The following is a 15,122-nucleotide window of genomic DNA, read 5'->3' on the forward strand; positions in this document are numbered from 1 at the left end:
GTGACGGTTTCAGAAGCTTCTGGACTTCCCTACGTTTCTCTCTACTCCCCTTCCTCTCCCCCCCGAAATGTCTGGCAGTCACGCAGGCACAAATAAAGGCAGGGAGGGCGGGAGTGACAGAATTAGAGTAGGGAATTAGAGAGACGCAGGCCTCGATGTGTCAAACGCAGCCAAGTTTTATAAATTAGGGCCTTAGATGAAAGTAAAATGAAAACATAATGCAAAAGCCCCGTTATTTGTATTTACTAATAAAGACTTTTCTCCCAGAATTTCTGCAACTTTAGTTTAATTCAATATTAATTAATTAAAGTGCATTACCGTGTGCCCTAATATATTGCATAAACAGCTCGTATGTAAAACTCTGCTTCATCTAAATAACCATTTTCATAAAAATATACTTATTTAGCAGTATGTGCCATTGGGTAATCCTAAATAGGAAACTGCCATTTTAAGTACTAAGGGCCGCCCCCTGGGATCATAGGAGTCACAGTGCACACAAACAAGCCAAGGCACACATACATGCTAGGCCCCATCAGCCAATGAATGGGCAGAGTTCTGGCTTTTGCTCCCACACTACTTCCTGTTACAGTTAGAGCTGCATCACTTCCTGTCAGCTGATCTCTGAGGGAGCACACAGCCCATCACTAAATGGCGGCTCAAGGGAAAGGCTGTAAAAGGGCAATATTTACTGATATATATATTCCAGTTTGGGGAGATTCTTTAATAGGCCACTTAATATAATATAAACTGTCTGTTGGTTACGTATTCATTCTGGGGTATAGTTTCCCTTTAAGCAAAACAGGGATTGTTTGCCCATATATTCCCCTCCGGTCTGGCCTGTCCTACACTTACTCACCCCCGGTCTGGCCAGTCCTACACTCACCTCCGGTCTGGCCTGTCCTACACTCACTCACCCCCAGTCTGGCCTGTCCTGCACTCACTCACCCCTGGTCTGGCCAGTCCTACACTCACCGCCGGTCTGGCCTGTCCTACACTCACTCACCCCCAGTCTGGCCAGTCCTACACTCACTCACCCCCAGTCCTACACTCACTCACCCCCAGTCTGGCCTGTCCTACACTCACTCACCCTCGGTCTGGCCTCTCCTACACTCACTCACCCCCTGTCTGGCCCGTCCTACACTCACTCACCCCCGGTCTGGCCAGTCCTACACTCACTCACCCCCGGTCTGGCCAGTCCTACACTCACCCCTGGTCTGGCCAGTCCTACACTCACTCACCCCCAGTCTGGCCAGTCCTACACTCACTCACCCTCGGTCTGGCCAGTCCTACACTCACTCACCCCCTGTCTGGCCTGTCCTACACTCACTCACCCCTGGTCTGGCCAGTCCTACACTCACTCACCCCCGGTCTGGCCAGTCCTACACTCACTCACCCCCGGTCTGGCCAGTCCTACACTCACCCCCGGTCTGGCCAGTCCTACACTCACCCCCAGTCTGGCCAGTCCTACACTCACTCACCCCCGGTCTGGCCTGTCCTACACTCACTCACCCCTGGTCTGGCCTGTCCTACACTCACTCACCCCCGGTCTGGCCTGTCCTACACTCACTCACCCCCGGTCTGGCCTGTCCTACACTCACTCACCCCCGGTCTGGCCTGTCCTACACTCACTCACCCCCGGTCTGGCCAGTCCTACACTCACTCACCCCCGGTCTGGCCCGTCCTACACTCACTCACCCCCGGTCTGGCCCGTCCTACACTCACTCACCCCCGGTCTGGCCCGTCCTACACTCACTCACCCCCGGTCTGGCCCGTCCTACACTCACTCACCCCCGGTCTGGCCTGTCCTACACTCACTCACCCCCGGTCTGGCCTGTCCTACACTCACTCACCCCCGGTCTGGCCTGTCCTACACTCACTCACCCCCGGTCTGGCCAGTTCTTACACTCACTCACCCCCGGTCTGGCCAGTTCTTACACTCACTCACCCCTGGTCTGGCCAGTCCTACACTCACTCACCCCCGGTCTGGCCAGTCCTACACTCACTCACCCCCGGTCTGGCCAGTCCTATATACATAGTCCTTATACATTTAACAAAGGGACTAAGTATTACCTGCAACTTACTTGCTATCAAGGTTAAAAGCCCCAACTAGTTACCCTTTTATTGGCCTGTTGGGATCACCTGACTGTAGCTGGGAAAAGTGGGAGCTACAACTTGTAGCTGGCCACTACTCCTGTATAAACTGTAGCAAAAAAACACAGCATGCAGGAACTACATAACCCACAATGCATTGCACTGTGATGTTCCTTTCCTTATTGACATCACGTGTGCAGCAGGGGATTGTGGGATTGGGAGGATGCAGGCTGAAGGCAGGCTGAAGGACAGGTGACTACTGTTACATTTTATTTGAGTCACAAAGTAGCCAGATCAGCAGGGGAACAGGGGGCGGGGCTTAGGGAACAGAGCCGTTACAATGAATAGGTTTAAATCTAGAAAAAGTAATGAATGATATGATATAACCAGGCTCTGCTATTGGTTTGCAGTGCGGCCAGGGGCACCTCCAGCCCGCGAGCCCCGTCTATCCCTGCATTACATGATGTCAGTATCTGGGATTAGAAGCAGCCCCTCCTTAGCCGAGCTGAATGTCAGAGTTCAGGGGGCTCCCATTGAGCGAGGGGCACGCCTATGATCTGGAGAGCTGCTCGGAACATTCTGTAACTTTATAATGCTGCCCGGCATTAGCGCTTCTCTGACTCAGCTTCTGTCCTAGAAATCTCTCTTCAGGCAGCGCTGCTCATGTGGCTTCCACCTGAAACTGCATCAATGGGAAAGGCAGCCATATCTGTTTCAGACAAGTTATAAATAGCAGATTAGATCGGCCCTTACCTCCTAGTGATTGGGAACTGAAATCCAGGATGTTTTAGGCCACGCCCTCAACTCATAAAGTCATCAGAAGATCATAGAGTCTGTTCCTCCCAGATCAACCCGATATCATGATATAACGTAGAAAGTCTGTCAGAAACTGATCATACAAATCTCTGTGCCACAAAGCAGCGCCCCTTAGTGCTTATCAGTGTCGGACTGGGGTGTGGGAAAATACCCGGTGGGCCCCAGTGGCCCAGACCCAACCCTGTTGCCGCTTCCCCTGGCCACCGATGTCCTCTCCTGATGGGTTTCACATACTGCATTCAGGGGAGGTCGCCGGGCAGGGGTCCCTCTGGGGGGGGGGTTTAGGGGTGCATGACGGGGGCCCCTGCAGGGGCGCATCTGGCAGAAGTATGTTGGGGGGTGCGGGGCACCGGTGGGCCCTGCACCCCCCAGTCCGACCCTGGTCGGCGGTGCTTCCCAGGTTCTGCAGACCCAGTCTGAATTATGTCCAGGTTAGGGGGCAAGAGCGGAGATGCCTACATGCCACCCGCCTCCTCTTATGCATACAGCACTTCCAAATGGATCTGTTTTCCAGAATGCCTGGGATCAGAGGTATTCCAGGTGTCTTTCTGTTATTTGGAACACAGTGTCTTAAAGGGATTCTGTCATGATTTTTATGGGGTACTTTTTATTTCTAAATGGCAAAATAACAAATAATTCCCTCCGCCATTTAACATTTTATTCTTGAACCAATAAATGTATTTGTAGCTGTAATATTGGTGTGTAGGCGCCATCTCAGTGCCTTGTGCCTGAGTCTGAGCTTTCAGCCAGCGCTACACATTAGAACTGCTTTCAGCTAACCTATTGTTTCTCCTACTCCCATGTAACTGGAGGAGTCCCAAGCCGGACTTGGATTTCTTACTATTGAGTGCTATTCTGATACCTACTGGGAGCTGCTATCTTGCTCCCTTCCCATTGTTCTGCTGATTGGTTGCTGGGGGGGAGGGGGGGATATCACTCCAACTTGCAGCGCAGCAGTAAAGTGTGCCTGAGTCTGAGCTTTCAGCCAGCGCTACACATTAGAACTGCTTTCAGCTAACCTATTGTTTCTCCTACTCCCATGTAACCGGAGGAGTCCCAAGCTGGACTTGGATTTCTTACTATTGAGTGCTATTCTGATACCTACTGGGAGCTGCTATCTTGATCCCTTCCCATTGTTCTGCTGATTGGTTGCTGGGGGGGAGGGGGGATATCACTCCAACTTGCAGCGCAGCAGTAAAGTGTGACTGAACTTTATCAGAGCACAGGTCACATCAGGGCCGCCATCAGAAATCACGGGCCCCTCACAACAAAATTTTCTGGGCCCCCCCCCCTCCCACTTCCCCAATGGCTCCTCCCCAATGGTCCCTCCCCCAGTGACCCCTCCCATCAATACAAACAACACACAGACAGTAAAGTGTGCCTGAGTCTGAGCTTTCAGAAGGAGCCGGCACTACACATTAGAACTGCTTTCAGCTAACCTATTGTTTCTCCTACTCCCATGTAACTGGAGGAGTCCTAAGCCAGACTTGCTCCCTTCCCATTGTTCTGCTGAACGGCTGCTGAGAAGGGGGGAAATCACTCCAACTTGCAGCGCAGCAGTAAAGTGTGACTGAAGTTTATCAGAGCACAGGTCACATGGCTGTGGCACCCTGGGAAATGAAGAATATGGCTAGCCCCATGGGAAAAACAGATTACAATGCAGGATTCTGCTGGAGAAGCTCTATTAACTGATGTGTTTTGAAAAAAACATGGTTTCCCATGACAGTATTCCTTTAAAGCTACTTAAAAATACACTGAAGTGTAAAAAAAACTGAATAGGAATGTTACTTCATTACTATAACACAGAAAATTAGTAAAAAAAAAAATCTTTCCCTGGATAATGGATCTTTGGATGATAGATAGGCATATGTATGGCTATGACATGTTATAAGATTTTTTTTTATTTTGGGGGGGTGGAATGGTGATCTGTATTTTACACTTTAAACAAGAAATCTGCCATCTTGTGGCTGCCACTATGTATTGCGCCTCATATACAGCATCCCAGTATCAATAATGCACACACAATCCACCCCCAAATTCATTCCCCAGCAGGGCCCATACCTGTAGATTAGGCATTAAATGGCAGACCAGACCAACTCAGCTGATTCTTCTCTACTATCAGTATTCCCAACAGTCTTGCCTATTCCCAACACTGGCATCAAGCTGGGCTGGTGAATTCCCAGCCAGGTGGCAACCCAAGCAGTGCATCCAGAACCACCATCCAGAATAGCACAGACACAGCCTAATAATTCCGAGCCATAAACCCAAACTTGCACAGTCTGATTATAATGCATACACATTGTGGGTGTAGTACCCTATTTTCCCCACTAGATGGTAGTGTGTTAGAACACAGACAGGGCAGTATGGTTGGCCTGTAAGACAGCAGACAGAATGGTGCCAGCTGATAGGACACAAGTCACAGACATGTCAACTCGCCTGAGGTGATTTTCTGTAAGGTTTCATTTTAGACTGACCACGCCCCATGTTTCATCAGCCACGCCCACTTACACCTCCGCCATGGAGTCAGCTCCACCTGGGTGTGATAAATAAATATATAAGACCTAAAGGTGGCCCAATATGCCCATATAAGATGGCCGATATCAGGCTAATCTGATTGTTTTGGGCCCTAGGGCCAATCGAATTACAATTACGGGTCTACTCTACTCTACAGAAAGAAAAGGGTCGCTGTCTCACAGCTACCCCCAGCTGGTGCAGTTTTCTCCCTGGGTGTTGCAGTTGCACCACAGCTAGCAGGGGTAGTGTATACACCACTCATATATGTACCATGGATATCTAACGATAGTATTATATGTCCTTTGTGCTATTATATATACCCACTGCAGGGCTCCTCTGATACTGGGACCCCAGCTATAGGGAATATGCGCTTCCTACTCTCTGGCGCCACCAAGTGGATACCCTGAGGTACATTCTGACTAAAACAAACTATTCCCAATGGGCGTTTCTGTTCCTTTATGTATATTCGAGGGGTGGGGGGGCTGTCTTGTTGAGAGCCGGGGGTAAATATCACCTGGTCCCACTATAAAGCCTTCCCCTAGCGGCACATACACTGACTGACCCCCCAGTCACAGCCATAACAACGCTATAGTGCGCAGAGCCCGCTCACAGGAGCGCCGGAGACAGGGTTGCCAGATTTATTTTTCCAAACCAGCCAAAGTCAGTTCTAAAATAGCCCAAAACTAGCCAAAAGCCACTTTGAAAGTAGCCCAAAAATAGCCCAATATGCGCAATTATTATTATTATTATTAACATTTATTTATAAAGGGCCAACATATCCCGCAGCGCTGTACAATAAGTGGGTTACATACATTGGACATACAGAGTAACATATAAAGCAATCAATAACCGATACAAAAGGTGAAGAGAGCCCTGCCCAAAAGAGCTTACAATCTACAAGGAGACATACAGAGTAACATATAAAGCAATCAATAACCGATACAAAAGGTGAAGAGAGCCCTGCCCAAAAGAGCTTACAATCTACAAGGAGACATACAGAGTAACATATAAAGCAATCAATAACCGATACAAAAGGTGAAGAGGGCCCTGCCCAAAAGAGCTTACAATCTACAATGAAAAAAATGTCTAAAAAATAAAAATATATATAGGAAAATATGTCTTTTTCAATCATATAATCACTACCCATGCCCTGTGCCCCCTCTCCAGTTACTGGGATGACTGGTGTTTCCCTGCCCTCTGTGCCCAATCCATGCAGGTTATAGTAGTTTTCCTGCTTCAGGTTCAGCAAAGAGGAGCTTCTGTCTATAATTGCATGCTGGGTATTGTAGTCTTATCTTAATCTTCGGCGTAGGCTAAATGTAAGATACAAACTACATTACCCAGCATGCATTGGGAGGAATAAAACTTTGGCTAGTTTCTAAATGACAAACCCAAATTCTAACCCAAATTTGTACCTTGGCGGGTTTGTACTTTGGGAACCCGCCTGGGCTTGAAATTAGTAGCCCAATTTGGCCAACCTGGCAACCCTGGCCTGAGACGTCTTTCCAGCCGGAGGCGGGGGGTTCCATTCGGTGAGTTACTGAGCGCCCCGCCCCTTCGGCTCAGCCATTGGCTACATCCTGCTAAACGTCCAATCAAAGCCCGGACTAGATCACACCCCCATTAACAAGCCTTGGTACTCTCCTCTCTCGTCTACTTCTTCATCGGCTCCCCTCCTCCCTGTTGCATTGTGGGTACTGTAGTTCTAACCGCACCGCTTGAAATGTCGGAACTACGGCTCCCAGCATGCTGTGTGCCTCTGAGATTGCGCTTCCAGGTCAGCGCGGCTCCAGTCTGTTCCTGCCCGAGAGAGAGAGCTGGCAGCGGGGCACACGAGGTGGGCAATCCGGTATCGGGGCTCGTTGTTTTTCGCTGTGAAGGGCCCCTCGGTGGGTCATGTGACTGCCAGCCGGGAAGGTGAGTGGGGGCGGTGATTCGTTGTTCAGACTGTGTTGCTACTGGCAGGGGAAGGGTTAACCCCCCCCCCCCTCACAGGAAGATGTGGGTCAGTACAGAACCGGGGAGCTGATGGGCTGGCTGAGAAAACCATTAGCAGCTGGGCTTTAGGGCATTGGCCCTGGGAATAACTGGGGCCCCATTGGGTAGGGGGCGGGGCCTGTGCAGTTGGTACCTGGCTGCCCAAGCTGAACTGCAACTCACCCAGGTAGGGCTCACCCATGAACTTTAACTCTCATTTTGTGTTCCCACATTGTTATTACAGGTAAAGGGAAAGTTGACTGAACTTCTACTATGGGCTCAAATGTCCTATTTTTGGCAACTTTTCAGTTTTCACATTTTTTATCTAATTATAGATAAAAATGCTCTTTTCCGCTTTCTCTTAGGCTGTAACTTTTATAGATAGGTTTTATTACTTCTTTTTCCCTTCAGACCCTTTCCTGTTCATCTGTCAGTCTCGCGTTTAAACCCCGGCCTGGTTGCTAGGGTAAACGGATAGCTGCCTAAATTGACAGGGACAACTTCAATTATTTATATTGTCTCAGAAAATCCCTGTGTATATCATACTTTGTTCATTTAAAGCTGGCCATACACGTGGCGATCTGGCCATCGGTCGCACGAAACGTCGTCAGATCCGCCACACACCATTCAGGGCTGAATTGGCAGGTAAGGAGGTAGAAACAATAGGATTTCTACCTCCTTCTGCCGATTCAGCGCTGAAGGGAGATTTTGGTCAGACGCCTTCTATGGCGCCCGATAAAAATTTTCAAACTGGTCCGATCGGCGAGTTGGCCGATATCAGCAGCTTCCTGCGATATCGCTTGACTCGCCGACATGCCATACACGCACCGAATATTGTACGAAATGAGGTTTCGTACGATATTATCGGTGCATGTATGGCCACCTTTAGGCTGTAACTTTATAGATAGGTTTTATTACTTCTTTTTCCCTTCAGACCCTTTCCTGGTCATCTGTCAGTCTCACATTTAAACCACTGCCTGGTTGCTAGGGTAAACTGATAGCTGCCCAAATTGACAGGGAGCTGACAACTTAAATTATTTATATTGTTAATTTAAGGGTCAACTACCCCTTTAAGGTCTGGCAGACACATTGTTGTGCTTTGATGAGTTGGTTCCACCAGACCAGATCCCTACAGTTTATCCTCTGGCACGGGAGGCAGTGAAAGCCTCTGATAGGCTACTGTGCCAACCAATATACTAGCCTTGCAGCTACCCCCAACCCAACAAGATGCCTCCCCCATTACAAGCCTGGAATGGACCTTTAAATACTACAGATCCCTTTACTTCACACATACAGCATGTCTGTAAATAATGCAGCATACAGTATGGTGAGCAATAAAGGCAGTAGTAAAAGTCCCTTTAAAGGGCAACTAAAGGTTAAAAATAAATTGCAGATACCCCTCTGTGGGAACATTAGGCTGATGTAATATTTCCTGCATACAGCTTTCCATTGTAATAATCCTCTTCTCATTTTCAGGGTGCTGTCCCCCGTGGCTAGCCTCTCTCGTGGAACTGTTGCCACTAAAGCCTCCTACATAGGGAACCAACTCCTGAGCCTTCCTGTGAGACTTGATATTGTGGTAATATTATTATTAACATTTATTTATAAAGAGCTAACATATTCTGCAGCGCTGTACAATAAGTGGGTTACATACATTGGGCATACAGAGTAACATATAAAACAATCAATAACCGATACAGGAGGTGAAGAGAGCCCTGCCCAAAAGAGCTTACAATCTACAAGGAGAAAAGGTTGAGACACAAGGTGTGGTACGAGCTGTTATACAGGAAAGGGGGGGGGGTTGTTCTCTGCTTTAGTATCCCTGCTTGGCTTCTCCTGAATAGTCAATGGGATGCAGTGCGTGTAGGGTTGTGGGAATTATCACTGGTCCATGTATCCCTGATATAAACACCCGTGGGCTCATTTATTAACACTGGGCAAATTGGGACCAGGATTGGCAACAACGTGTGTTTATTTCCTTACAGAAATCCCAGTTTCCTGCTCTCCATTTGAGCTCATGAATGTGGATCTGACTTAACAAGAGTAACAGGTAAATCCATGAACTGGCCTGTGGCATGTCTGTAAGTCTTATACACACAGTGAACTACAATTCCCAGCATCCCCCCAACCATATTGATGTGGGTGCCTGTATTAAACATGGGCATTAATAGCACCTTAATAAGAGTAATCACCCCCTGACCAATACTCTCATTTTACTGAGCTACAAATCCGCAGAGTGTGATAGGTTGTCCTTTATTGGCATTGCAGGAGGCCCGGGCGCTACCATGGAGCTAGAGCAGGGCATCGACGTTGGCGCAGAAGTCGAGCTGAAGGATGGGAATGTTCCTTTGGATGAGTCCGTTTCATTAAGGCTGGTAGGTGGCTCCCTTAGTCTTGTGCCACAAGAAAGAGCTGCACCCCACTCTGTTAAAGCATCGATGTGCATAGTTTAAAGGGAATATAAACCCAAATATAACACTTGGCATATTGCACTGCTAGATCTGAGTACATGCACCACTGGAAAATATTTATCAGTAGCTGGCACCTCTTTAGCCAGTACTCCATTTCCCACAATGCCATTCACAGTCAGAACTAGCAGTGCAGAATATAGCGATGGGCAGACAGACACGTTCTAATAGCATTTACTTTGGAAAGTTGCTTATTTTTGTTAAATAATACTGTGCAAATTAAAAATACACAGAGGCTTTGGGCAGTTTGTCCAACCAGCTGTTATATAATACAAACCCCAACATTCCTGCTCAGGCTTTAGGTTTAAGTGATACAGTTAAGGCAAACATACACATGAATACTTTTAAATGCTTTTACTTGGCGTATGTTTAAAGGCCAAGGAAAGCCTCAGGCAGTGAGCCAAAATGTTAAGAGCCCCCCAGTGACTGTAGTAGCTCTTAACCAAGGTAAGTGCTTCTCTTCTTTAAAAAAGTACCTTTGCCCAGGGTTGCTTTCTGCAGGGTATGGCCACCACCATCCTTTCCCCAGACTAATACATTGCCAACCCCAGTGACTGAGGCTTTCCTGGTTCTTTAAATGCATCACAGACAATTCCCCTTCTTTTTGAGTGGCACAAACTGCCACTTATGTGGTTCTACCATTGTACAGCAACTGCATGAATCTAGAAGAACACCCAAAACAATCTGTTTGCTTGCTATTTTAAGATATGGTATGGGATCCCTTATTCAGAAACCAGTTATCCAGAAAGCTTCAAATTGCAGGAAGGCCATCTCCTATAAACTCCATTTTACTCAAATAATGCTAAATCTTAAAATCTTTTCCCCTTTTTCACTATAAATAATAAAACAGTACCTGTACTTGATCCCAACTAAGATATAATTACCCCTTATTGGGGCAGAACAGCCCTATTGGGTTTATTTAATGGTTAAATGATTCCCTTTTCTCTGTAATAATAAAACAGTACCTGTACTTGATCCCAACTAAGATATAATTACCCCTTATTGGGGGCAGAACAGTCCTATTGGGTTTATTTAATGGTTAAATGATTCCCTTTTCTCTGTAATAATAAAACAGTACCTGTACTTGATCCCAACTAAGATATAATTACCCCTTATTGGGGGCAGAACAATCCTATTGGGTTTATTTAATGGTTAAATGATTCCCTTTTCTCTGTAATAATAAAACAGTACCTGTACTTGATCCCAACTAAGATATAATTACCCCTTATTGGGGCAGAACAGCCCTATTGGGTTTATTTAATGGTTAAATGATTCCCTTTTCTCTGTAATAATAAAACAGTACCTGTACTTGATCCCAACTAAGATATAATTACCCCTTATTGGGGGCAGAACAGCCCTATTGGGTTTATTTAATGGTTAAATGATTCCCTTTTCTCTGTAATAATAAAACAGTACCTGTACTTGATCCCAACTAAGATATAATTACCCCTTATTGGAGGCAAAACAAGCCTATTGGGTTTATTTTTGGAAATTCAAATTATGAAAAGATCCCTTATCCAAAAACCCCCAAGTCCCAAACATTCTGGATAACCGGTCCCATACCTGTACTTTTAACTGTAACTTATTATTCATTTAAAACAGCTAACCTCCGTTCTGTATGCCTTTGTGTCCCCGCCAGGAAAATAAGCAGGACTTGCCAGCTTGGCACAGTTTACAGTTTTTCGATGAATCGAGTAGTGATGGGAGCTTGGATGGTGATGCTGTTGTTTCCTCATCCTCTGATGACGAGAATCCAGAAGTAGAATTTATAGAACCTGCAGTCCAAATCAAGAGCGAGGAACAAGTGAATCAGAAGATAGAACATATTTCCATTTCTGAAGAACCACAACCAGGACTGCACACTGATAACCCACCGATTGAGGATCAGGCGGTGCTTTGGAGCAATGAATGTGTTCAGGAGCAAGTCTTTCCTTTCGTGGAAGAACTAGTTATAGCAGAAATGACTACAGAAGAAAATCCAGAGTTGGGCCCTTCCTCTGTTTCCCACCAACCATCTTCCAGTGTTAATGTTGACGATGCCTCCTCAGAAATGTTCTCCCAAAAAGAAGAAATTGACTCCTGTGTAGATAGTAACACTTTCTGTAGCGTAGACACGAGCAAAAAGAGCCCCGGAAAGCTGTCTATTAAGAACCACAACTGTCCAAGATGTGGGCGCCAATTTAGAAGGTTTTCTGATTTAGAAAAACATTTTTGCTTGAAAATGGTGGATTTCCTCAAAAAAAGTGTCAGCAAGGGAGGTTACAAAAAGACCTCCGACTATGATTCAGAAAGGATGTTAGAGCAGGTGTGTGAAAAGGCGCAGAGGGAGCTTAAGATAGCGCAGGATATGAACGAGGAAGAGATTCGTACGTTTATTTTAGGGGACACGCTAGACAATTCATCAGACAGTGAGAAAGGCTATTCAGCTGACAAGGTGACGCCATCAAAGGGCAAATCAAATAAGCAGACAATGCCCCTTCAGTTTAACTGTGACAAATGTGGGCGCCAGTTTGGAAGACTTAGAAACATAGCCAAGCATACATGTTGGGGCAAAGACCCCAATTTAGCCAACCTGCCGACTGGCAAAGCAGGCTCAACAGAACACGTACCAAAAGGGAAACAGGCCAGCAGCGGCGACACAGATCAAAGGCCCTCAACGTCACAAGGCCAGGCAAGTAAGACGCCTCAGAGGACACCTACAGGAAAAATCATAAACAACAATTATCCCCCTGGCACTGCCAATAAATCCTACACTTGCCAGCAATGCGGACGAGTGTTCGAACGAAGCTGTGCATTTTCCACCCACATTCGTTGGCATTTAAAAGAGTCAGAGCTGGAACTTCGTGCCAAAATCCACGACCAAAAAGTTAATCTAGCAAAAAAAGCAATTGCGAGTGAGGGTGGATCGTGGCAAACAATGAAAAAGCCAGTCATCGGGTTTGAAGATGTAGATTTGCCTTTCTCCTGTGACGAATGTGGCCGTTGCTTCAGACACAAGGGCAACTTGGTTAAACATCTAAACTGGCATATGAGCCATAACTTCCATGTTGCAGCCATGAAGGAGAAGAACTTCGGATTGGGCCTCTATCCGCCTGAGCCGTATTTTCCAGATCTCCAGTACACCCCAGATATGTTGGCTAGAATGCAAGAGGAGGATGAAAATGTCATCGGTGAGGATGAAATTATCCATCATTTTATCGATGAAGACTTTGTCCGGTCATCTGATCCCAAAAAAACAACCCGGGAAAAACAGCGGGGCCGTTCTGCCGCTGGAAAGGGAGACGCCCAGAAGTCTCTACCACGATCCATGCCACATGCATTCATGCTACGATTTTCCAAAAGGCCGAAGCCACCTCACAAATGTCCAGACTGTGGTGTGCGCTTCTTCCGGCTTTCGCAGCTCAAGAAGCATCAGCAGAGGGCCTCCGGACGCAAAGTTACCGCCAAGAGAAAGCACAAGTGCGATTGTGGCAAATCAACTGTAGGGTCCCTGCATTTCCTACGGCACCAACTTCAGCACTTGAGTGACACTGGATTCATCTGTGAAATGTGTGGGCAGGCCTTGTGCGGGTACCACCAACTCCGTGCACACAGCTGGATCCACCCTCTCGTGTCACGTTTCCAGTGCAGCTGCGGGGCAAAGTTTTCTCAGCTCCCCAGATATTTATGGCACTCCTTGGTGAACAATACAGATATCAAAAAGAAAGAAAAGAAGAACAAAAAGAAAATAAAAAGGGGCAAAAAGCAGAGAAAGACTCGCGCATAGGGTGCTTTTTGGGTTTTTTTGTTGTTTCTTTTTTTTCTTATGTAATTTTTTTTTTATTTAGTGTTTTTTGTAATGTTGGTTACCTTGGCCACACCAGTCATTTTCTATGTAGGATATCCATAGCGTCATTCTCACTGGTTGGGTTACTGGTCTTAACTTTCTCCAAGCACTTCTACTCATGTCCAACTGCAGATGCTATAAAGCACGGGACACGATTTCTTTCACGTTTCAGTAAATAAGTATCTTTTACTAATAAACCTGAACTAAAGTAACTCTCATGAAACTGATTGAGCCAACGTTCTGCTGCCTCATAAAACGGAGGATTCTACTTTTTAATGAGATCGATCTTCGTTCTTTGAGAGGATACTGTACTCTACATTGATAGATTTCCTCAGAATTTTAATAATGTAGAGATGGGTCAACTCTGGGCACTGCCACTCCAAGCATCTCTTCTTTCCAGTAGGTGTGGCTGGGGTATTGTGGCACTTTGTGTTCTTTGGCATGAAAGTTGCATTCGTGTCCACCTAACATCAACGGTTCAAGAGTTCTTCGATCGGTGGGAATTACATTCCCAGACCAGCAAGTTTCAAGTGACTGAAGAATGTGAATGAATGGCAGATATTTTTAAATAGAATAATACTATAAACTTTGCAGATCCTAAATTATTCATCCATGCATTGTGATAGTGAGAGTCAACTTTGAAACATGCTTTACTTTGAAGATTAAAATTGATGAAATACATTTTTATAGATGCTTTGCTGAATTAGAAAGCTTTTTTACCATGCAACTTCAGGTCTATGCTTAATTGCAGTCATTGTGTAAGATAACATCTTCCTTTTTACCATCTAATAAATTAATTAATTGGGTTTTAGTCTGACAGACATCGCAGTAGCTTCTAGTGAGCTATTCTCTGACAAACCTCCAGTGTATGACTTTGAGAGGAACATGCTCCTAGGCAGATGTAATATTTTCCCATGGGCGTAAATACCGACTCTGAGGCCAGACAGCTAATGTGTAAGTAGTCTTATTCCCTACCTGTATAGACAAAGAAAAAACATACTTGTGACCAGTAACTTTAAACATGTGTCTCTCCAGATACAAACTTGTGAGAGCTACATCTCTTGGATAGACACTTATCCCATATCTATCATCATTTACGACACTAGGTACCAGTGCTGTGCGCACTAATGGGTGCAAAACTGTAGCCATCAGCATTCAATGCACATCAGGCAGATGCAGAGCTCTGTACTTAATGCCTTGATCTGGTGTTTAAGCCAGGCCTCCAAGTGTAGCTTGTGCCTGCTGGTACTTCTGGTGTGTGATCTGCAACCCCCAGATCCCCCAGGATTGGTTATTGGCACAGCCCCTGTCCTGCTGTCTTATTAGTTTATGTCATGCTTGAAGGCAGAACCTGATAGGCTGGAGCACACTTTATATTTGTCCTTAGACCAGGGATCCCCAACCTTTCTTACTCGTGGGCCACAGTCAAA

The 15,122-nt window shown here is 46.2% G+C and overlaps 1 protein-coding gene across 3 annotated transcripts; it reads left to right on the plus strand.

The window, feature by feature from the left end:
- Positions 1-7,080: 7,080 nt before the first annotated feature.
- znf554 (zinc finger protein 554) lies at positions 7,081-15,122 on the plus strand. Of its 3 annotated transcripts, none has more exons than XM_031905172.1 (5): positions 7,081-7,338; positions 8,875-8,977; positions 9,384-9,447; positions 9,665-9,773; positions 11,506-15,122. In XM_031905172.1, exons 4-5 carry the CDS (start codon positions 9,684-9,686, stop codon positions 13,630-13,632), a joined length of 2,217 nt encoding a protein of 738 aa, XP_031761032.1. In that variant the 5' UTR covers positions 7,081-7,338; positions 8,875-8,977; positions 9,384-9,447; positions 9,665-9,683; the 3' UTR covers positions 13,633-15,122.

Source organism: Xenopus tropicalis, chromosome 7 (assembly GCF_000004195.4).
Source record: "Xenopus tropicalis strain Nigerian chromosome 7, UCB_Xtro_10.0, whole genome shotgun sequence".
Taxonomy (NCBI): Eukaryota; Metazoa; Chordata; class Amphibia; order Anura; family Pipidae; genus Xenopus; species Xenopus tropicalis.